The following is a 21,547-nucleotide window of genomic DNA, read 5'->3' as shown; positions in this document are numbered from 1 at the left end:
GGGGGAATCCTCGCACAGCCTGCACCTGTATCACCTCGTCACGTGCACACTTCAAACGTCTCACGTGTTGTGGGTCAATTATAGCTCAGTAACCCTGGGAAAAACCAATATTCTGTGAGGGAGCAATAGTAGGAACGTGTTCTGCCCTCTTGCAATCATCGCTTTTTTTTTATTTTTTAAAATCTCAGGCCTGGAGCAGACAGCTCCGCCTCCCGAGTCTGACACAGTGCTGCCCACAAAGGCCTCCCTTCGCATTTAGAACGATCCAGATTCCAGGCAGGACTTCCGGCGACCTCCCCTGCCTGCCGCTCTCTGGACCCCCTCCTCTGGCCACGCCTGGGCCTCTCTTCCGTGCCTCCCCGTGTCCGTGACCTTGACCGAGTTTTCTTAGATGCCACACGGAAGCGCTGCCCTGTAGCGCTGGCCTCTCTCTCTCTCTGGCTTCCCCGTATTTTTCAGACCCGAAGACGCACCTAGGTTTTAGAGGAAAATAGGGGGGAAAAATTTGAAGCAAAAAATGTGGTAAAATATTTAATAACATAAATAACACAGTGTTTCACCAGTGTAAATGTAAACAGAACTCAACAGCAGTGTTAACACCCATTATTCCTCCCAAATTTGGGCGGGGTGCGTCTTACGGTCTGAAAAATACGGTAGGTCACTTGGCACAACGGCCTCAGGGTCCTTCCACGCTGTCACGAACGGCGGAACGTCCTTTTCTGGAAGCCGAGTGTCTTCCTGTGTATGTGATCTACCCCGTGCTTGCTTCATCCACTCACTGGTGGGCACGCAGGCGGTTCCCACGCCTTGGCCGCTGTGAATGACGCTGCAGTGAACGTGAGAGGGCGGGCACCCACCCCTTCCAGACCCTGTTTTCATGGCCTTCGGAGAGGGTCCCGGAGGAGGCATGGCTGGACTGCGTGGGCGTTCTACTTTCCGTCCTTTGAGGAAGCTGCATCCTGGTTTCCATAGCGGCTGCTCCAATTTGCATCCCCGCCAGCAGTGTACGCACCCTCCCGGTCCCCACATCCTCCCCGACACCCAGCGCTTATCTTTCTGATGACGCGCAGCCTGTCGGGTATGCGATGATATCTCATCGTGGTTTTGATTTGCATTTCCCCGATGACTAGTGAAGTGGAGCGCCTCTTTGCATGCCTGTCAGCCATCTGTGTGTGTCTTCTTTGGAAAAATGTGGATTTGGTGCCTCTGCCCATTTTTTTAAAAAATCAGACTTTTTTTTTTTTTTGCTATTGAGATATGAGTCCTTTATACACTACAGAACTCATAATTCTTGGACATGAACCCCTCGTCAGACTTGCAAACATTCTCTCCCATTCCATAGGCTGCCTTTTCATTTTGTCGATGGTTTCCTTTGCTGTGCAAAGATGTCTTAGTTTGATGCTCTGAGAACCACAAGCTCTGGACACCTAGTGTCCGTCGTAGTGACGGGAGTGAGTCATGTGTACTTGACACTTGCTAAGAGAGTAGTTCTCAAGCATCCCCACCGTACACGCATACACACACACACACACACACACACACACACACACAAGTAACTATGTGAGGTGATACGTGTTAGCTTGATTTTGGTAACTATTTTACCGTTTTTACAGATACAAAGATACCATGGTGTATACCTAAAATATATATAACTTTCACCTGTCCGTTGTACCCCAATAAAGTCAGGGAACACACAAATGCAAAGGGAAGCTGCTGGAGTCTCTCAGCACAGGTGTGGCGTGGTCTGAGTTTTCTGTAAGCTCAGCCTGGCTGCTGTGAGGACAGACGGGAACCACTCTGGCACCCGGGAGGGGTGACCTCTGAGGGGGACCCACCCAGACTTGCTGATGTGTGGAGTGTGGGGACAGCAAGCCTCCAGGGTCGCTCCCGGGGCATCGACTAAGCAACTGCTTAGACGGTGTTGCCACACACACAGGGGGAAGACGGCTGTGCTGGGAGAGGTGGAGGAGGGGCGGGGGAGGAGACCAGGCATTGGGAAGATTGGGGGCTGCACTTTGGGCTGGAAATGGCTTGGGGCCTTTAGAGGGGTCCCACAGGCAGGTCCCTCTGAGTGGGCAGTGCACACAGGAAGGTGTGTCTGTCCTGCAAGCGCTCTTACTGAAGAGCTGTCCCAATGGCATCGGTGCCCGAGGCTGTGGCTGTCCTCTGACCCTTGCGGACCAGCAGCCGTGGGGGTCTAAGGGTGTGTCTTGGTCAGTGTCATCAGTATCTAGTGGAAGGCTGTCTTCTCCTCCCTCTCCAGTTAAAAAACAAACTTAGGGTCAGATTGTCATTGTACTTTGTGTCTGGAGTTCAGTGCCAGGAGTCAGAGTTTAAAATTTCCAGTGAACCAGGCACCCCTGGAAATTGTGGCGTAGGGCAGGGATTTTCACCTTTGCGTGGTAACTCCGCACCAAGCCACTTATGAAGCTCAATTCTGACTTGTACCTGGAGGGCGAAGGGAGGGACAGAGTGGGGAGAAGCCCTTTCTGCAGGAAGTCTGGTCCCCGCCCACTCGTCTTGGTGCCGTCACAGGACACGGAGCCCACAGCAAACTCACTTCCCCTAGCCCGTCACAGCTACCAGGGCCTTCAAAGAAACCACTCTGTTCTCATGTCATTGGGTCCCTGTGGTCCGTGCCTTCTTCCCGCCATGACTGTGCAGGCAACCAGGTTCTGCCAAAGAAAAACAAAGTTTCCTTCCGATCTGTGAACCCAAAAGGCTGCCCAGGAGCCAGCATTTTGTTTCCCGCTGTGGGTCTCATCACTTCGTAAATGCCCATGTATTACTAACCCGGAGTTCTGCTGTACCCCAACTCTTTTTTTTTTAAAGATTTTATTTACTTATTTTTAGAGAGGGAAGGGAGGGAGAAAGAGAGAAACATCAATGTGCGGTTGCTGGGGGTCATGGCCTGCAACCCAGGCATGTGCCCTGACTGGGAATCGAACCTGCGACACTTTGGTTCGCGGCCCACGCTCAATCCACTGAGCTACGCCAGCCAGGGCTTGTATCCCAACTCTTTGGTACAAAACTGCACCATGCTGCTGTGGCTCCCAGCAAGTGAGGGACGCTCACAGATTTCCCAGGTCACCCCAGGGCGGAGACGTTTCCGTTTCCAAAACCCCATGCAGGGTTTGGAAACTGGATAGGTTCGCATTTTTGTCTTGACTGATCTAGTTAGAAAACCGCAAAACCTGTTGTCAGAGCTGTGAATCCTTCCTTCCAGGTACTGGGAAGGCAAGGCCAGCCTTGGGGGAACCTTAAGTCTGTTCGCTGAACGACGGGATAGTGTGTCAGTAGTCAACGTTCGTTATTAAGCACTCCATACCAGTGAAGTGGGGTACTTATCCTCATTTCACATCTGGGGAAACTGAGGCACGGGCTGGCATTGATTTTGTGTTCACCAAGCGGGGCTCACGTATAAATATTGAACACAGGTTTATTATTTTTTTTAAGCGACTGTGTGGTTTTGCCCTTGTCTGTTTAAGATGATTCTGGGTTTCTATTCAGGGAAAAGTGGCATAAGGTTTTCCGAAAACGAGCTGAAGAACACCAGCTGTGCCCCGCTGCGGCGGAGCTCACAGGCAGGCCCAGCTGCCCCCAGGTTGCAGGCGGCACGGGCCCAGGCGAACCTGCTGTGTGGGGCTCCTGACCACACAGGCGACTTGAGGCCCAGTCTCACGTGATCCCAAGCCAAGAGGAGTAAAAGTCCTTTGGGGCCGGCCACCAGCAAGCTCTGCGGGAACCCAGCTTTGGCTCTGCAGCTCTTTGGGGGCCTCTGCTGGGCCTCGTGCCCCGAAGGGAAGAGGCAGGAGCCAGCGGGTCCCAGCCCCCGGAGGGGACTCCGGGCATTTCCAGGTGGGCGTGTCCAGCAGCCAGCACCTTTGTACCACCCTGCCTGTGCTTGGGACACCCCACCCACGTGGTGGCCCAGATGGCAATGCTGGCTGTGGTCACGGGAAGGGGGCTTGGGAAACCCCCGAGGAGGCATTCCAAGAAAGAGCAGCGTTGAGTGGCTGTGAGGCAGGGGCCCTGGGGCGGCACCCTGCTTGCCTGGGGTTTAACGGTGGCCCTGAGCAGTGGGTGAAGATTGGACCAGATTAAGACATAAATAGCAATGACTTCCACACCTCTTAGGTTCCTTAGCTATGAGCAGGGTGGGGAAGCTGTTGTTCAGGGGTAAGTCAGCTGGAAAGTTCTAGTATTTACAATATCTAATTCCGTTTGTGGGTTGATGGCAAAAGATACCTTTTCTTTTCTGAACTCAAGGATTTTGTAAGATGGCTTAAGGTCTGCTTTTGCCTTCTCAGTGGCCAGCTCAGGCCAGTTCGCCGTAACTGCCCGGGCACCCTCTATGAGGGGCCACCGAGGGAGGGGTTAGACACCTGTCTGGCCTGAGAGCTCCTCCTAGCGGCGCCGGTCACAGCGGGGGCAGAGCGGGGAGAGGGTGGGACAGACGCGGGCTGGCCTCATGGCTCCGTCCCGGGGGGCGAGCGGCTGCTGTGCTGCTTGGGTGTGAGGTGCGACGTGCCTAGTCCCTACCGCAGAGGGCCGAGATGAGGGGTGAAGGCACACGCACAGGTGCGCCCCGGAAAGGTCCCTTGCGGTAAGAACTCAGCACGGGAAGGGGATGTTTGAGCAGCCAGCCTCCCTAGAGAAGAAAAGATAACTCCGCGGTGGTCCATGCTTTCAACTGTTTTATTGCTACTCTATCATGATACAAGCCGTATAAAAATACTTTACATATAGCAAAAATAAACTACATTAAACTGGAGATTAAAAACGTTTTTGCATAGGAATGTGATGTATTCAAAGGCCTTTAACAGTCAAGATTTTCAAAACCTAAGCCTCCCAGCACCGCCGGCTGGAGAGACTTGGATTTGGGGTAGACCTCGCTAGGACGTTCTCAGCATCCTCCCCGCTCCGGGGGCAGCAGAGGCAGCCGGGGTAAGCGAGGGTCTCTGACGGCACGTTCAGGATGCTGAGCTCATTCCAGCCACAGCCAATCAGAGTGCTGAGAGCGCCTTCTGTCGGGGAGGCGGCCTCCTTTGCGTCCAGTTCAGCCCGTCCCTGAAAGAGGCAGGTGGAGCTTATTCTGGTCACCGAGGCTGAGGGCTCCGCCTGGCTCCCAGCACCCAGCACCCTGTCTCGGTCTTGGAGGAGCTTCCTCGGGGAGCACTCGCACTCACCGAGCACCGGAAGAGTGTGTTGAACGGACTGGACTGAGACAGTGATGTTGGCTGTAGCTCAAGGCACTGGTGAAAGCCGAGGGAAAGTGATGCTCACCGTCCCCGTGTGGACTTCCGAAGCGTGTGGCTGGGGTGCGGGAAAACGCCCGCACTGGCCGGTCTGGCCCCGTGAGATGACGTGCCCAGGCCCCGCGCAGGGAAGAGTCGGGAGCAGATGTGCCGGGTGCCCACCGTGGGGCCGCCCCTCCCACAAAACAAGTTCAGGGCAGTGTCCCCCCTGCTCGTCCAGGATGTCACAGCCCCGAGCTTCTTTCTTATACATGCTGAGGGAACAGCGCTGTGAACCGGACCCCTGACGTCCTGTCAGCCTTGCAGAATAGGAAGCACTTGGGAAGTGTCTGTTGACGTGAAACTAAACAAAGTCTGCCTCCTTGGAGTCCAGAGTGACAAGGAGGACACGTCGGCTTCCGCGCTGTCTCAGGGGGCAGCTGCCCGCACCGGGGCTTGGCTCCTGGCCGTGACAGGAAGGGCAGGCTGCACCCGGGCTTTCCAGTTCTTAGAAGGAGTCGGGTCCTTCCACCCGAGGCTGAGCCGAGGCCATGTCCGCTCTGGGGAACTTGGGGTGTCCTTTGGGTGGTGTGTGCGGGGCTGACCGACCGGGAGGCGGCCGGCTCTGTAAACATTGGCCCGCACTTGTTCCTGCAGGCAGGAGCCCTCTAGAGTCCCATGACGACACAGGCAGGCGTTGAAAAATGGCATCTACTCGGTGGGGGACCGAGACGCTTCAGACGCTCTCCTCGGGGACGAGGTTGGGGCTCGGAGAGGGTCAGGCAGCGTTGTCCCAGGCAGGAAACGGGTGGCTCCTTCTGCCCCCAAGATACCCCCCCCCCACCTTTTCTCCAGAGAGGACTCAGTCCGGGAGACGGGGGCTGACTGACAGGCTCTGGGGTGGGGTGGGGTTTTCTGGAATGATTCACGCATTTTCAAGAATACATCATTTCTCTTAGGCAAGGAAAAAAAAAAGTCAACATACATGTAGAGAGAGGCACTTGAAAAAGACTTCTGACCATTTATAAATACTTTTTCTAATTCCAACAGGGGTGCGATATTTTTGAGGACAGATCAAAAGCATAAAAATACAGATAAGAAAATAAAATTTAATAACATACTAATCAGTTTGGGTGGCCGTTATATATTATCAAGCAGCAGCATTTCTGTACAACGCAGGAAGACTGGCAATCTTTGGAGAGACTACATTCAGCAACGCGGTCGTTTTCCGTTGGAAGTGCTACATGTTTAATTTACCTCGAATGTAGCGAGTGCAAACCTCCACCTGACAGATCCTTCTAACACATGTGCAACGCCCACACACCTTCGCCACTTAAGACATCTTGCTTTTTCCTTCTCTTAGAGGATTCGGGGGCCTCTTCATCCCGAAAACAGTTCCCGAGCATTCGATCGGGGTGAAATTCCCTTCTGGCCTTTGTAACTGACAAAACTTTCTGGGTCGCTATCCGTTCCATAACATATCCTCCTGCCTGTTTGCATCTCAAAAACAAACGCCTTTGCCTCTCTTTCCTTGGCTGTTGGTATAGTTGTTTGTTCCTGTAATAGCCAGCTCAGATGTCTTTGAAAAAGACAATCCGGTGCGAGTTCCGCGCGCACACATTCATGCGCGCGTGCGCACGTACGTACGGGAGTTTGAACCGACAGGAGGTCCTCATCACCACCCCAGTTAAGGCGATGACGGAAAATGCATCCATCCCTTTTCACCCCACGCTCCTCCGTGAAGCTGAGCGACTTTGCTACAATAGCAGGAAGGCACTTGGGTCAAACACTCATAACTGAGGAAAGGCCAAACTCCCTCATGTGCAAAAAAAAAAAAAGGCTCCCAGCCAGGTCAAGTGAGAATGAATCACTCGCGGAACACTTGAACTCGAGTTCCCCGGTGCAGTCAGCGTAGCTGTAGCTGCAGAGAAAGGTCTTTCCCTGCAACTGTTCGTGGAGAGCTTTTTCATTGGGCAGCTCTGTGCACCCCGAAGCTTTGCAGCAGCGGTCACCCTCTTACCGGCCTTCTATCTGTTTAAAAGAGGTGCTTGGGCGGGTGGCGGAGAGCGCCCCTGTTGCTGGGGGAAATAAATGCTCCATCTGGAGCCAGAGGCTACAGACAGGAACGTGCAAAGGCCCCGCCTGGGCCTTCTGCCCGCTCTCTCTCTGGGGCACCAAGCGCACCAGGCCCTGTGCTCTGGCCGGGCTCTCGGGAAGAGCAACCTGGATGAAAAAGCCAGCGCTCAGAAAACCCCCAGCGGGCCCTGAACTGCCACGCCTCGCTCCTCAGGCTTTCTGCCCGGCAGACCGGATTAGGAGGCAGCGGCAGCGCGGCCTTCCGCGGAGTGCTGGGCGCGCGCATGCGCTGTGCGTCGCCAGGGCAGCAACTGAGCGGCTGAGCCGCGAATCCCCAGCATGTCCTGGGGGGTTTGCAGCACCTGCACACAAAACACATCTGTGTGATGGAAGCTCACCTGCTAAGAACTTTGAGGGTTTTGTTTGCAAACACTGCACCGAAGGAGGAAGATTCTGGAGGACCCAGTGTGCTCGGTGGAGAGGAGCCGAGGTGGGGGAGGGGTGTCACGCCTGCCATACACCTGGTGGGTCCGTCTGAGGGGGATGCCCCCCCCCGCCCCCGGTGGACCTGCTCCTGTTCAGGTGAGCCCTGTGCTGGACCAGGCAGCTACTGCAGACGGGTCTTTCTGTGGGGCCCAGCGGGGCTTTCAATGCGTTCGGCTCAAAACAACCAGTGACCTTTCGGGCCAAATCCTGACCTTGAGTGCCCCACTTTGAGTCCCGGCCGGAGAGGGCAGCGCACTCACAGAAACACGGAGGCCTGCCAGTTGCCTCTTTTCACAATCACTTCACAAAAATACCTGTACGGTGGGGGTGGGGGTGGGGGTGGGGGTGGGGGTGGGGAGAGGAGGGGGAATTGCTTCAGCCCTCTGCCATTCCTTCTGAGAATGCAATGCACATGCTGGAGAATCTTCTTAACTGCTTTAAGGAAAAGCACCTGGCTGCTAGGAAGAACGAAGGCGGGAACTGGGAACGTCAGAAAAGCCACTAGGGTGGGGGCTGCAGCGCCGGAGCGCCCCCCGCAGCCTGGGCCCCTTTCTCCGGCCCGTGCCCACGGGCTGCAGGGTGGGGAGCCGCTGGCCAGCAAGGCGCCACCTCCAGCCACCTTGGCCAGCTCTCTGAAGCGGGCAGAATAAGCATATACATGCCATAACTTAACACCGAGAAGTTTAAGCAGGTGATCTCGTACGGGCCAGACAGGTTCGCTTCAGAATGAGAATCTAAAAAGACGCAGCAGCTGTGGCCCCACTGTGGCGTGAACGGGTGGCCCCTGAAGGTGACGGGCGGGCTTCTCTGTGTCTCTTCAGCCCGTGAGCTGGACTCGGGGCCGTGCTCCTCTGCTTGCTCCACATGGGACCTCCTCGCCTTGACAAGGCGCCAGAGCTGGGAAACGAACCCGGGGCGGCGTCCTCCATCCCCCCCCCAACCCCGCCCACACCCCAAGCCCCAGTCGCCCTGCTCTCGGGGGCCGTCCAGCATGCTGTCTTGCTCAGAATATGGTTTGGGTCAGCAGGCACTTAAGGTTTGGATGGGACACCATTGAAGTCAACCGAGATGCTCTTTGGGATTTAAGACAAAACAAACGAAAAATCAAAAGGCAGATTGTCCTTGCTGGTGTTTCCAGAGAGAGGTGGCGAGCTCCTGAAGGGGGCCGTCAGTTCTCTGCCAGCCGGCAGCCTGAGCGCCCACTCCGGCCCACCACCCCCCCGCCCGGGGCCGGTGCAGTCGGGACAGCGGGGGAGGGGCAGCGGGAGGCTCCGAGGGGTCGGGTCCGGAGGGTATCCAGCTAAGGGCTGCTTCTACGTCTGATTTCTGGTGGGAGGTCCTGAAAACTCCTTCCTGATAATTTCATTAACTACGAGAGAGAGAGAGAAGGGTGAGTGAGAGGAGGCACCAGACACACGGATCAGATTCGAGTTCTGGAACCCGAAACAATTGGGCTTTTTTTCCTCAAAACACATTTTTGTTCTGCGATAATACATTTGAGAGCTTTTAACAGAAGAAACACCTTCCCGCATTGCTTTCTGGACAATATTTTGTGCTATGGATTCGCTGGGGAAAGTTGCCCAAATAGCAAGTTTAAAAAAAAAAGTGGGTTTGGTGCATGAGGTGTATTTTCTGTAACTCTGTCTCCTTTTCCTCTTCCGTTTATTTAATGCACTGCGGGCTCTCTGCTGTTTACCGAACTCCTCCCACTGTTACAATGCCCAGAAAATACCTACTGTGTGACTAAAGCACAGTTCCATGACCCACAGAGTGTCCAGCTCTCAAAAGAGGGACTTTAAAAAAGACAGTGGGCGTGCATACTGCAAAGACTAACCACCTATGGGAACGTAACCTCCATTTCGTTCGGTCCCTCGCCCCCTCGAGGACCAGAAAGTGTCCTCGGAGGGGAACTTCGGTCACCTGTTCCCTCGGGGGACGTGTGGAATTCCGCGCCGGGACCCAAGAGCATGGTGCCAGCCACGGGCACCAAGGAGCTGGCTTCCCTCCCTCTGCCACTTCGGCCAGTTGCCCAGGACACTGATTTCTGGAATCAAGGCGGTAAGGGCTCAGAACCGTGGACCTTGTGGCAGGCTTCCTCCAGCGTCCTCGGGAAGGAGCGGCGGCCATCGCCGGCAGGTGTGCTCACCTTCGGCCTGACAGTGGGACTGAGTTGCCCGGTCCCAGGGGTGGCGGAGGACAGGAGGCAGAGCCCTTTGGGGTCCCGGCAAAGGCACACAAATCCCCCCTCTCCTAGTTGTGACACTGAATTCTCCCCACAGCTGCTGCCTCCTTTCTCTCCTCGTCTTGGCCTGATCTACTGTTAAAGATGGAAAACCCCAGTGAGGGCTCCCCGCTGAGGTCTGCTCACAGTCCCTCCCCGTGCACGCTGGGTCCTGCTAGGTGCAGGGTGTGTTCCCGGGAGACCCCTGCCTGGGTGGGCCCACAGCACCCACCCCCCGGAAGAGGAGGAGAGTGAATACAGACTGGGTTAGAGCTGGGCCCCTCTCTGCGCCTCGGCGTTCTCATCTGTAAAGAGGGCCCCACAGTGGCGTGCGCCCCTTGGGGCTGCTGCAAGGGCGCTAGGCATCGACCACCCTGCAAAGCATGCGCCTGGCCAGCGGGGCTGTGGGACTGGTAGTGGTGACGGCTAGCGATTCATCACGCTCTGTGTCGGACTCTGGCCACGCTCGGTGCCTTGTCTGGTGCCAGAGACCGGCCAGGCCTGGCTCGCTGCTCCTCAGAAGGTCGCCGCGCAGAGCTCGGGCAGGGTGGGAGGGCAGGTCCCACAGCCTGACGGCCGGGGTCAGAATCCCCCCTCTGCCGCTCCCCCGCTGGCTGGGCCCTGAGAGATAGAGCTGCTCCGTGCCTCAGTTTCCCCATCTGTAAACTGTGCATCAAAGTGTCACCTTCCTTCCCTTCCGGGGTTGTGGAGGAGCTTGGATGAGAGAATACAAGTGACTAAGTTACCGCGGTGCCGTGTCTAGCAGGCGTTGGTTTGTAGAGCAGTGTGTATGTATGTGATATGTATACGCAATATATATTCCAGTGTGATAACATGTATGTTAACGCATGAGAATGCATCTAGTAGAACAACAAGCATTTCCAAAGTGTGGAAAGGGATCTGTGAACGGGAACTCAGAGGGTGAATTCACACGTCCAGCTGGCCAGCATTAATTGGGCACTTACTGTGTGCCGGGTACCAGCGGACACCTGGGGGCCCTGGACCAGGGACCAATGGAGAAGGGCTGCCCCGCCCCACCCCCCCTGAGCCCTGCGGGGGCGGGGGGCCTTTGTGAGGCCCCGTGAAAGCAGAATGCCAAGGGGAGGGGGGTGGTCAGTGCGGCTTCAGCAAAGCTTTTCAAAGCCCGGATTCTGAAGGGCTTCCTGTTTTCTCAACCTAGGAAACCAGAGGAGTCAGTCCTTGGTGGAAACTTTCCACAGCCTGGGCCTTCTAAAAATAGCCGGTAGGCAGAGACGTTGGCATCAGGGCCCTCCCCCTGATCAGGGTCGTTTCCTCTGTCGGGGTGCAGGGGTTGGGCCCGGCGGGCCGGGATGGATGCTGGGACTCAGGCGGCCCTCCCCTCCCGCTTTCCGAAAGCCGCTTTCGGGCAGAAGCTCGAAGCTGCGCCCGGCAGCTCGGCGGGCTGCGCGCACTTACTCAGACCCTCCCGCGGTTGGGGGGCAGGCGGTGGCTGTGCAGCGAGGCCCACGCACACCCCACTGAAACCTCGCTGGGCGGAGGAACCTTCTCTTTCTGAAACCTCAGAGCTTGCTCCCCTGGCTGTGCACATAGAGAAAGTTCTAGAGCAGAAACGCTAGCTGGGGGGCAGCAAGGACGGCGCATTCACATCGCTCTGAAGAGCAGGGCTGTGAGCGCGGAGAGGGGGCCCCGTGTGACCACTTCACCCAGACTCTGGCCTCCTGCCCAGGAGGTCCCCCGCTGCAGACTCGGGGACTGGGGTGGGAGGGAAGCACCTGCTCGCTCTCCCTTGCTCTCTCCCGCCGTTTGCCCTTCGGGAGGAGGAGCGCCCCCCACCCTCGCCCCCGCCTCCGGCCCTGTTGCCACCTCCCTCGAACTCCTCTGCAGACGGAAGGGCTAAAAGCCCTCCGTTGGGCCTGGCCTCCCCCCACCCCCGCTTCCCCACAGGCCCTGTGATCTGGTCCCCGGTCCCTGCTCCTGCCCTGACCTCGCCTCCTGCTGCCCTCCCCCCACCCCCTGCAGGCCGACCACACCAGCTTCCTGTGCTCTGCGCAGTGGCGGTCCCACTGTGCCCAACTCCCGCCCCGGAGCCTCGGCCCTGGCGGCTCGGTCCACGGCCTCCAGTGCCCCCTCGCTCCCTTCCAGGCTCTGCTCGAACGGTCTCTTTTGGGGGCTGCCCCGGGGCCCCGCTGTGCTGCCCCTTCCCTCCTCCGTTTATCGGCTCCTGCCGATTCTCTAGGGTTCTGTTCAGGTTCTTGTCCCCCCTGCTGTGTCCCTAGCTCGGTGCACAGGAAGTGCTCACCAGCATTCATTAGTGAATGAGAAGGGGGAAGCTCAGAGGGGGGCGCAGTAGCCTCGGGGTGCCCTGGGCTTTGCCCCCAGGGCCGACCCTGAGGTCTCAGGCCTGAGCCACTTGTCGAGGTCACTGCCCTCAGCATGTCCTTCATTCAGTGAACGTTCTGAGCATCTCCCCTGTGCCAGCCTTTCCTCCCCCCTTTTCCCACACTGGCCCCTCTCCTTGCCCAAACCCTAACTTCTCTCCAGGCCTCTCCCAGGCCTCCCCAGGGCCCCTGCTCCCTCCAGAAGCGAGCACAGCTGGACCTTGAACAACACAGGGCCAGGAGCACTGACCCCCTGGGCAGGTGAAAATCTGCATATAACGTCTGACTCTCCCCCAAAGTAGCTACTGGTAGCCTACTGTTGACCAGAGGCCTTACTGAATAGCAGTCAGTGAACACATTTTTGTAAGCCGTATGTGTTACATTCTCTATCCTTACAATGGAGTAAGCTGGAGAAAAGAAAATGTTAAGAATCTCACAAGGAAGGGAAAATACATGTACAGCATTCATTGGGGAATAAATCCACTTATCGGTAGGTCCACAGTTACCATGCATAGTACCCCGTGTTGTTCAAGGGCCAACTGGACTGCATTCTCAGAATGCTTCGCTTGCCCGCCTCTGCCGGGTCATTGGAGTCACCTGTATCCTTGCCCTACCGTGCATGGTACCCCGCATACAGCGGGCGCCTAAGGCATCTATCTCAGCTCGCCTTAAGGACCCCACACCATCAGCCCAGGTCCCTTGGTTTAGGGAAGCTGGTTTTCCTTTGGCGTCTGATTGACAAATGGTTGCCAGCATCCACATAGGTTGCCTGTCCGTGACTGGTCTAAAGCCTTTTCTCTACAAAAGAACATGAGCCATCCACGCTGTTGAGGACTGACTGTGTGCCAGGCACCGTCCTAAGGGCTGAGTTATTCCTCACACCGAACCTAACGGTGCAGTCATGCTAGTTTTGCAGATGCAGAAGCAGAGACAGGCAGCCCCTTGCCGTAGCAGGGGAAGGGAAGGGAGCAGGATTTGAACCCAGGGCCCACTTTACGAACGTGGACACTCCAGGGCGGGGGCTCAGAGACTGGGCTAGTAAGCTCGGCAGTCACCGCCTCTCTTCCGGGGCCCTGGCGTCCTCGGCGTCTTTTGTGTGAGTCAACAGCAGGGAAAGCCATGTGCCGCGTGGTTAAGGCGGTCACTGAGCACCACTTTCTCAGCACAGAATCGAGGTCAGCAGCGCTGGGTCCGCCACAAGCACCCCTGACCTTTGGTCGCCCTCGGAGGGAGGCACCTCACCGAAAACCCAATGCGAATGGGCCCGTGTCTCAACCTCAGGGTGACGGCTAGGCCTGACGCCGGCAAGGAAGAGACAGACAGATGGAAGCACCTAGAAATTATACCTTTTTTTTTCTTTGGACCTCCAGGTGCTCTCAGTATATGATGAAAAGTCATTCATCAATAAGGAGGCGTTACAAATCAACAAGAAGATAGAACCATTCTAATAACTGTAGATATAAAGAATATACAAGGGGTCGCCAAACTTTTCCAGTAAAGGGCCAGATAAAAAATATTTTTAAGGGGCCACGTGGCACCTTGACCCCTCCGCTCAGCCCTGGGAGCAGGAAGGCGGCCACAGACAGCATGTGAGCAGACGGGCAGAGCCCTGTGCCAATAAAACTTTATTTACCACAACAGGCCTGGGGCCGGGTTGGCCTGAGGTGTAGGTTAATGACCCCTCACACATGCCAGTGGCAGGGGAAAAGAAGGAAAGCAGGGTGTTTCTTTCCCCTACTTTTTGGGGGCGGCCGTCTGGGGAAGCCTCCTCCTGGTACTGGGCATCAAACAGTTCTGGGTGGACCGAGGGCTGAAGTTCCAAAAACGCAACGGATTTCTCCTAGCATCCCACTCGCCCCGGGAATGTGCTGGGTTCACCCGCAGGCCCAGACCCCTGCGTGCCGGCTGCTGCACACAGAGGCGGGGCCGCTCGGGGCCGCATGCAGAAAACTGCACGCATACACGTACAGCTGCAGGTTGAGAGACTTTTCAAGGGTGACTTTGACTTCAGCCTTTCCCCCCATCGCTGCTGACTTTGGAACTTCATCCCCCGAGAAAGAAGCCGCAGGAAGGGAGTGGACGGGCTCCATCCTGCTTCTCACCTGAGCCTCAAGCGTGTTTTCGAAAATCTGGCTGAGGCCACGTGAGTGCCCACAAGAGCCTGGGGCCGGCCACAAAGGCCACGGCCAGAAAGACACCCACGCTTGGACGGGACCCGAGGAGGCGGCGCGCTCTGGGCTGAATCAAAAGTCCGAGGGCCAACCGGGGTGTGGGGCCTGCCCTCGTCCCCGGCGGTGCCTGGCTTTCACCCCAAAACCTACGTGGGACCAGAGGGCACAGGGAGTGTTCTCTGGGTGCTCCTGCCTTCAGTTCCAGCTGCTTGTGGGGAGCTACCCCGAAAGCCCCCCTCACAGTCCTCCACCCCCACCCCCCTCCCACTAGCACAAGGAAACGTGGCCATGGCCTTGGGTCTTCCCCTGGGACTTTGGTTTCAAAAGGGAAGTGATTTGTCCCCTCCCAGCCATCTCTGTATGCTCTGGGGACACTTGGGAACTGAGCTGTCCAGGCCAGACTCGGCGAGAGGCTCAATGAAAAGGACAAAAAGCCCTTGACAAGCTGGAGCCCCCGCAGGCCGCCGCGGGGGAGGGGCCGCTCATGGCGGATCCCCTCCCAGCTTGGGCTCGCAGATCAGCCCGCTGGCCCGAGTTCCCGGCCCGGCGGGGCCAGAAGCACTGCCAAGTCCTGACGGCAGGGAGGGGAGAAGCGCATTAAAAATAGGCCTGTGTTCGGCTTCTCTCAGCGGCTGTGCTCTCAGCCCTGACATTTCAGGTGCATTTTTGTCATCCTGGCCCCTAGGACGCAAAGCCCTCAGCAGGGAGGCTGGCCTGGCCACTGGGGTTCCTGTTGCCTGTGCCTGTTCACAGTGTTGGGTCATCACGGCCGAGAAGGTGCCACAGACAGCCCCCTCCCGCTTAAGGGCTCACGCCACTTTTGGGACGTGCTATCTCCGCCGGCCCCACCCGCTGGGGAACAGGGTTCCGAGTGTCACCTCCACGGAGTGTGCTACAGGGTGTGGCACCTGAGGGTCATTTTTACTGAGTTTGCAGAGCGGGCTGTCGCCGTGATCCTGCTGAGGACTTCTGGGCCCGGCCTGTGATGCACCGAGCCCATTTGCACGGACAAAGGGACCATTCAACAGCCGCAGCCCAGTGAACCGGGGAGGTGTCGGGAGGCACGGCGGACGCTGGCTGACTTCCGGCGAGTGGTCGCCGTGTGCTGGGCACTGCGTGTCACGGAGCCTGATCAGGGTGGGCAGGGGGCTGCGTAACAGCAATGGCGTCCGGAAGCGGGGGGCGCAGAGAGGTGAGGCGACGCCCCTGCTGTCCCTTGTGAACCGCACCCCACAGAGCAGCCTGCATCATCGCACCTGCCAGCTGCTGGGCGCGTCTGTGCGGCCCGGGACCCAGGGTCCGGGCAGGTGGGTCTGCAGCCTGACACTCGGCGAGGGGCCGTGCTGAGCTCGGTGGGAACCCCCGGCTCTGTCCTGGGCCCAGCAGCCAGCTGTCAGCAGCCAGGTGAGGTGACGAGGTCAAGATCGCAAACAGCTGAGCGTGGTAACCTTGGAGAGCAGTTCCCTGGGCTTTCTTATCTACCTGCCCTCTCTCCTTCCCCAGCGCAGAGCACCCCACCACTGATGGACAGCCAGCCTGCCTCCCTGGGTATACCAAGCAAAGTGGACGGACAGGACCCAAACGGAGGTGGTAAAATGCAGGAGCAGAACCTTCAGACGGGGACAGATACAGCTGCGTCCTCCCTGGGGGAGCATGCACATTCCCCGAGCCTCGTCCCCCGCCGTCCCGCCCCAACCTTGAGCCCCAGCCTCACAGACCCGGAGGATGCCAGGGGTGCTGTCCCCCACCCGGGGAGCCCCTGACAAAGTGGTGGGGGTCCAGCCCTTAAAAACAGGGAGTGGTGTCTGTGAGGATGGACTTCAGGTTGTCACGTTTCCTTTTACTAAAGAGAAAAAATTTTTTTCAAGTCAAGAAAACACACAGCTGGAAAACAAAAGGAGAGGCAGAAGATAGGAATTACCTTTAACTTTGATTTCTCGGATCAAAGAGCACAGTCATTCTGTTTCATAATATGTTTTGTATCCAGCTAAGGTGTGTGTCTATCAGCTCTGAAAAAGATTTGCAAAACCATTTTTGAGAAGAAGTAAAAAAAACGTCATGTTCGACCTCTATCTATTATGCTTCCGACTCGTGCTCGCAACATCCATTTAATGGGTCTTTCTCTCCTCAGGGACGCTCGGAACCCAGCTCAGAACCTCACTCCCCCTCTGCCCACATCCGGTGTCACCCTAACATCTGCGCCAGAGTTAACCCCACACCAGGGTGACCGTCACTGAGACCAGGGACTTTGTGCAGAGACATGGGTGGGGGGGGGGTCTCTGAGCTCCAAGTGCATCAGCAAAACTATGGTGGGTCGTGTTGGTGTTTATGCTGCTGGCTGTGTCGTGGAGTTGCACATCCTAGACGAGGGAGAGGCTAGTTCTGCTGCAGAGAACACCAGAACTCCATGAGGGGTCTACTCAGAGGCAATCCTCCCTCAGGTTTCTTCTCGTGGAGGCTAAATCTGAGCCCGTTCTATTCTTCGTAGTGCGAGAATGGGCATGCAGACTCCTAAGAATGCAGATTTTCGTCCTGCCTCTCTGGTCGCCAGTCCTTTTTAAAGTGACTATGTTTACAGCCCCTGCCCATTCCGAGCGCTGAAGGCACTGCCAAAGGAGCCAGCAGCTGCCTGCTTTACAAACCGTTCACTTCCACCCCCCTTTCTCTTCAATGTGAAGTCACTGTCGACTCCCCTAAGCTTTCAAAACATGCACTCTTTCACTCCCCTTCAAGTGGCCAAACTACAAGGCCAGGGTCCGCGTGGAGCGCCTGCTTCAGAAATAGTTGGAGGTTAACTTCTTCCAGGGAGTGACGGGCGTTTACGAGATGCCTGTTGATTGGCACCAGGGGAGGGATCGGGGGTCCTTCCAGGATGGGCGCATGCGAGGCCCCGAACACTCCCTCCGCTCGTTTCTGCAGTCACAGGCCTGCGCTCCCAGATGCTGGGCTGCTGCAGCCCAGGACAAAAGGACCCGCTCCCTACCCACCCCCCCCTTCCTCAGTAGCTGCTGCAGCAGAGCTGGGACCATGCGCTTTGCAAAACTCCAGGAGCCCTTGGCCCTCAGGCAGCCCGCTCACTATCCCGCCCGCCCTCTGCTGCACGTAGGCCTGGTCCAAACCCGGGAGCAGAAGGTGTTAGACCACCACCTGTATCCCGGCAGCGGTCACACTGCCGTTCTCCAGACCGGGACTCACGCCTGAACTCCAGACCCAGAGCTCTAACTGCCCACGGGCATCTGAGCTAGGGCCCGGAGCAGTCCCCTGACTCACTGCCACCCCCCAAACGCCCAGTTCTGCATGTCCTCATCATAGGAAACACACTCCCTACTTCTGGTCGTTCAGGCCCGTCTTGGTCACAGCCCGCATCCCCTCCACACACAAATGCTTCTGGACCGACCCTCAGAATCCACCCAGGAACAAAAACCTCTAGCTACCCGCGTCCATCGCCGCAGGGAACCACGGGCCTCGCCCTGCCTCGGTGCCAGGACCCTGCGGACCCCGCCCACCAGCAGGGCGGACCCCACTGGGCCTTAAGGTAGAGTGCTTGGCTTGGTGGTTACTCCTGGAAAAAGCCAGCTCCCAGGGGCCACAGTGGCCACGACATTTCCTCCTCCTCCACACGCACCCACTCTCGCAGTGCTGAGCACCTATCGGGGCCAGGCGCGCACTCCAAGGTCACGCCCTTGGAGCAGCAATTAGAACCCGGGGGGCGGTGGCCGGGGGGAGGGGGACCCAGACACACCAGGCTCTCCACACCCACTGGCCAGTACGTGGGTGCTCTGGGGGGAGTCTCAGTGGACTGGGAAGGCCGGTCCCCAAGAAGCCAAGCTGGCTCCGCCTCCACTCCCCGCCCCTTGTCACTGAGTTCAGGCTCTGCACGAAGCATCAGACCCATCAGCCCGTCTGTGGCCTTCTGGGGCACGGCTTCCTGTTTAGTCATGAAGTTTCACTCTTTAATTGTCTGTCTCTTGGTGGAAGACAGAGGAACAAGAGCCATGGGAAGGGCCTTGTTTTAATTCAACTGGGACTCAAAGTTCAACTCGAGAAGCAGACCACCCCTAAGCCTCCTCCCTTGCGGGGGGCGGTTCTCGGGGCTTCTCGCACCCTCGCAGCCGCCCCGGGGCTGGTGGGGGGAAGCCCATTTCTCAGGTCACTGTACTGAGGCAGAGGAGGAGGGAGTGACTGGGATGGACGCAGCGCCCCCCCTCCCCGCACTGGGCAGAGCCAAGTTCGGGCCTCAGCCCCGTGGCTCCCCAGAGTTTGGAGTGGCCGTGGACCACCTACCAGACACAGGGCGGGCCCCCTCTGGTCCCAGAACCACTGCCCCACTTGGGGGTGGTTCGTGCTGCTACAGCTAAAGACCTACAGAGTGATGTCGCATGTCTACAGCCCTAGGCATGAGCTGGTGAACTGTCCCACTGGGCTTGTGGGTTAATTTAGGATACAGGTTGGACCAGGTTCAGTGATCAGTCAACATTGATAATGAACATGAAAGCAGAAGGTGTCGACAGATAAAATCCAGCCTTTACAGACGAAAACACAGACCCAAGAAACTGTCGCCTTGACTAATGTAACGGCACGACCAGCTTGCAGCCTTTTGAGAGCACAGGCATGGGTGCACCTAGGCGGGGGACCTGTGTACCTCTGGGTCACAGAGCGGACGGGAATCAGGTCTGTCGAAGGTACGTTCGGCCTGATGGTCCTGCGGTGAAAACACCGAGGTCCCTCCAGACAAGTCTGGGACGCGCTACCATCTCACCTCCTGCTCACTTTTCCCATAACGACACATTGGCTTACACCGAGGGAGCAGCGGTCTGGACTCGGTCCAAGCCACGCTGCCCCAGAAGGACGGACGGGCCAACTGTGTAAACTCGGGCCGGAGCCCGGCTCGCTGCCCGCCCCTCTGCCCAGTCCCTTCCCCCAGGCTGGCAGAAGGTCTTCGGGTCGTGCGCAGCCGACCTCACCAGGCCAGGCCGCCACGCCGCTCCGGGGCACGGCCACAGGAAGGCGCTGACCACACCACGGCTCGCTCCCCGGCTCCCCGGCCATTTCGTCGTGGCCTCGGCCCCAAACCTCTGCTGAGCAGCCTCGGCCACAAAGCCAGCACTGCGGAATAACTCGTTGCCTTTTTAAAAGACAAAAAAACAAAACCAAAAACCAAACGGGAACAAAAGAAGAGCACTTGTTACTACATCCAGTTGACATTCTGGAGAGAAACGGCGATCCAAGCCCACAGAGCAGCCTGTGACCACAAATGAGATGATAAAATAAATCCCTGATTGTTTGGGAAGCCATCTTTCCCTTTGGGGGTTGGAGGCACTAACTGGACGTCTGCGTGACGGCGTTTGAGTTGACTTGTCCCTGCACCTGCGTGGAGGAGGCACTGAGGCCGGGGCAGGGCAGCGCGGCCCCCCAGGTGGGCTAGCAGGGGGAGCATGGAGCGGCCAGCAGCGTGTCCATCCTGAGCTGCTTTCCTCCTGTCCCAGGATCACACGGGACATCCTGGTGGCCACTGGGGACAGGTCCGACGCCCCCCCCCCCGCCTGCCCCAGGAGACCTTTCCTTCAAAACCCACCATGGCCCCTGCTGCTCAGAAGGGGCTGCCCGGGTACTTATCGAGTCCTCCAGCCCAGCCTCCATCTCACCCTCCCGTGAATTCACCTTCCAGACCACTCTGTGTCCTGACCAGCTCAGAGCGCAGCCGCACACTTCCTAAGCCCGACGTAAGCCGGTCTTGCCACGGGGCACCCCGACCCCTGCACCCTCCCTCCCATGCCGCCTTCCCCTCTGTCTTCCGTGTGGGCTCACGGTGCCCCACTCCCAGAAGGTGTCGGCACGTCTGCCTCCCTCTGGAGTCCTGCGGGCGCGAGAGCTGACTGGCCTGCCGACCGCCCGCGGGTGCCGTCCTGTCTCTACGTGTACTTGGCAAGACCTCCCTATGGGGCCCATCCCTGGATAAGCCCACCCACCTGCCCGCCTGCCTGGGGGAGAGGGAGGGAGAGATCAAGTGCAGGGCTAGGCACCCTCCACCTTCCTGCTTCAGCCAAGAGCCTGTGGGGGAACCGCGAGATAAAGCAGGGACCCCCAGGCCACTCAGCCCACCCCCCTTCCAGGCTCACAGTCAAGAGAAGCCACTGGCTTCCCGGAAGGAGATCCCAGCAGGCCCGAGCTGGGACCAGACATCCTGAACTTCTCCAAGCGAGGTTCACAGGCCAGGCCCTGACACATACGCTCTCAATTCAAAGGCCACCCAGAGTGACCAACAAGGACGGCACGTGTGTGGCATTACACCAGGTCTCCCTAAGATACGGTAACTCCCCCGGGACTTGGAGACAGAGTCTCAACTCCTGACTCCTCCCCTGGACCACATCTTCTACCTGTACAGTCCCTACCATGGACCAGACTGTGGCCCCCACACTGCTGTGTGAGCCCTGCCCCACAGAGTGGTGGCATTTGGAGACAGGGCCTTCGGGAGGCAATTAGGGTTAGGGCAGGCCATCAGGATGGAGCCCAGGGGATGGCACTAGTGCCCCTACAAGCGGCCCCCGAGCCCTGGAGCGGGCAGAGCTTCGGGGAAAAGGTCTGTTGGGAGCCTGGCTGCTGGGACCCAGATCCCAGCCGGGCACGTCCCGCTGTCCAGGTGAGCCCGACCCTCTCTGCACCCTCCTGGCAAAGGCGGGCAATAATCCTTCCTGAGACTTTAACAGGGGATTCCGACAGTTTTTAAAGGAACCAACGAGGCAACACACGGCAGGTGCCTCAGTGTCTGGCACATGGTGAGCACACTACGTTTACCGGGGGCATGCATACCAATCATCGAACCTCAGTTTCCTCAACTGCAAAATGGGAGTAATGGCGAGTGTCTCAAATGCTGCGCAATGGACTCAGCGGGCCCAGCACCGAGCTAACAAACACGCAGCAGTGGCTGCCCCTGTTCTCACGGTTCGTGCGCACCAGCCCACCACACAGAGAACCTCTGGTTAGCAGGCTGCCGGA

At 57.7% G+C, this 21,547-nt stretch overlaps 1 protein-coding gene across 5 annotated transcripts in view; it reads right to left on the bottom strand.

Annotated features, from left to right (window-relative positions):
* Positions 1-8,148: 8,148 nt before the first annotated feature.
* The window catches only part of NFATC2 (nuclear factor of activated T cells 2), a 136,091-nt gene continuing 122,692 nt past the window's right edge, over positions 8,149-21,547 (bottom strand). For 4 of the 5 annotated variants that reach the window (XM_045833437.1, XM_045833435.1, XM_045833439.1 and 1 more), the window contains exon 10: positions 8,149-9,168. In XM_045833437.1, coding sequence (XP_045689393.1) covers positions 9,113-9,168 — 56 coding nt within the window. In that variant the 3' untranslated portion in view covers positions 8,149-9,112. Of the gene's footprint in view, positions 9,169-16,472; positions 16,561-21,547 lie in introns of all 5 variants that reach the window. The other variant, XM_045833436.1, reaches the window with a different exon arrangement.

This window comes from Phyllostomus hastatus, unplaced genomic scaffold (genome assembly GCF_019186645.2).
Source record: "Phyllostomus hastatus isolate PE091 unplaced genomic scaffold, TTU_PhHast_1.1 phas_contig_17, whole genome shotgun sequence".
NCBI lineage: Eukaryota > Metazoa > Chordata > Mammalia > Chiroptera > Phyllostomidae > Phyllostomus > Phyllostomus hastatus.
The sequence above is the reverse complement of the archived record's forward strand: the minus strand, read 5'-3'. Positions and strand labels throughout refer to the sequence as shown.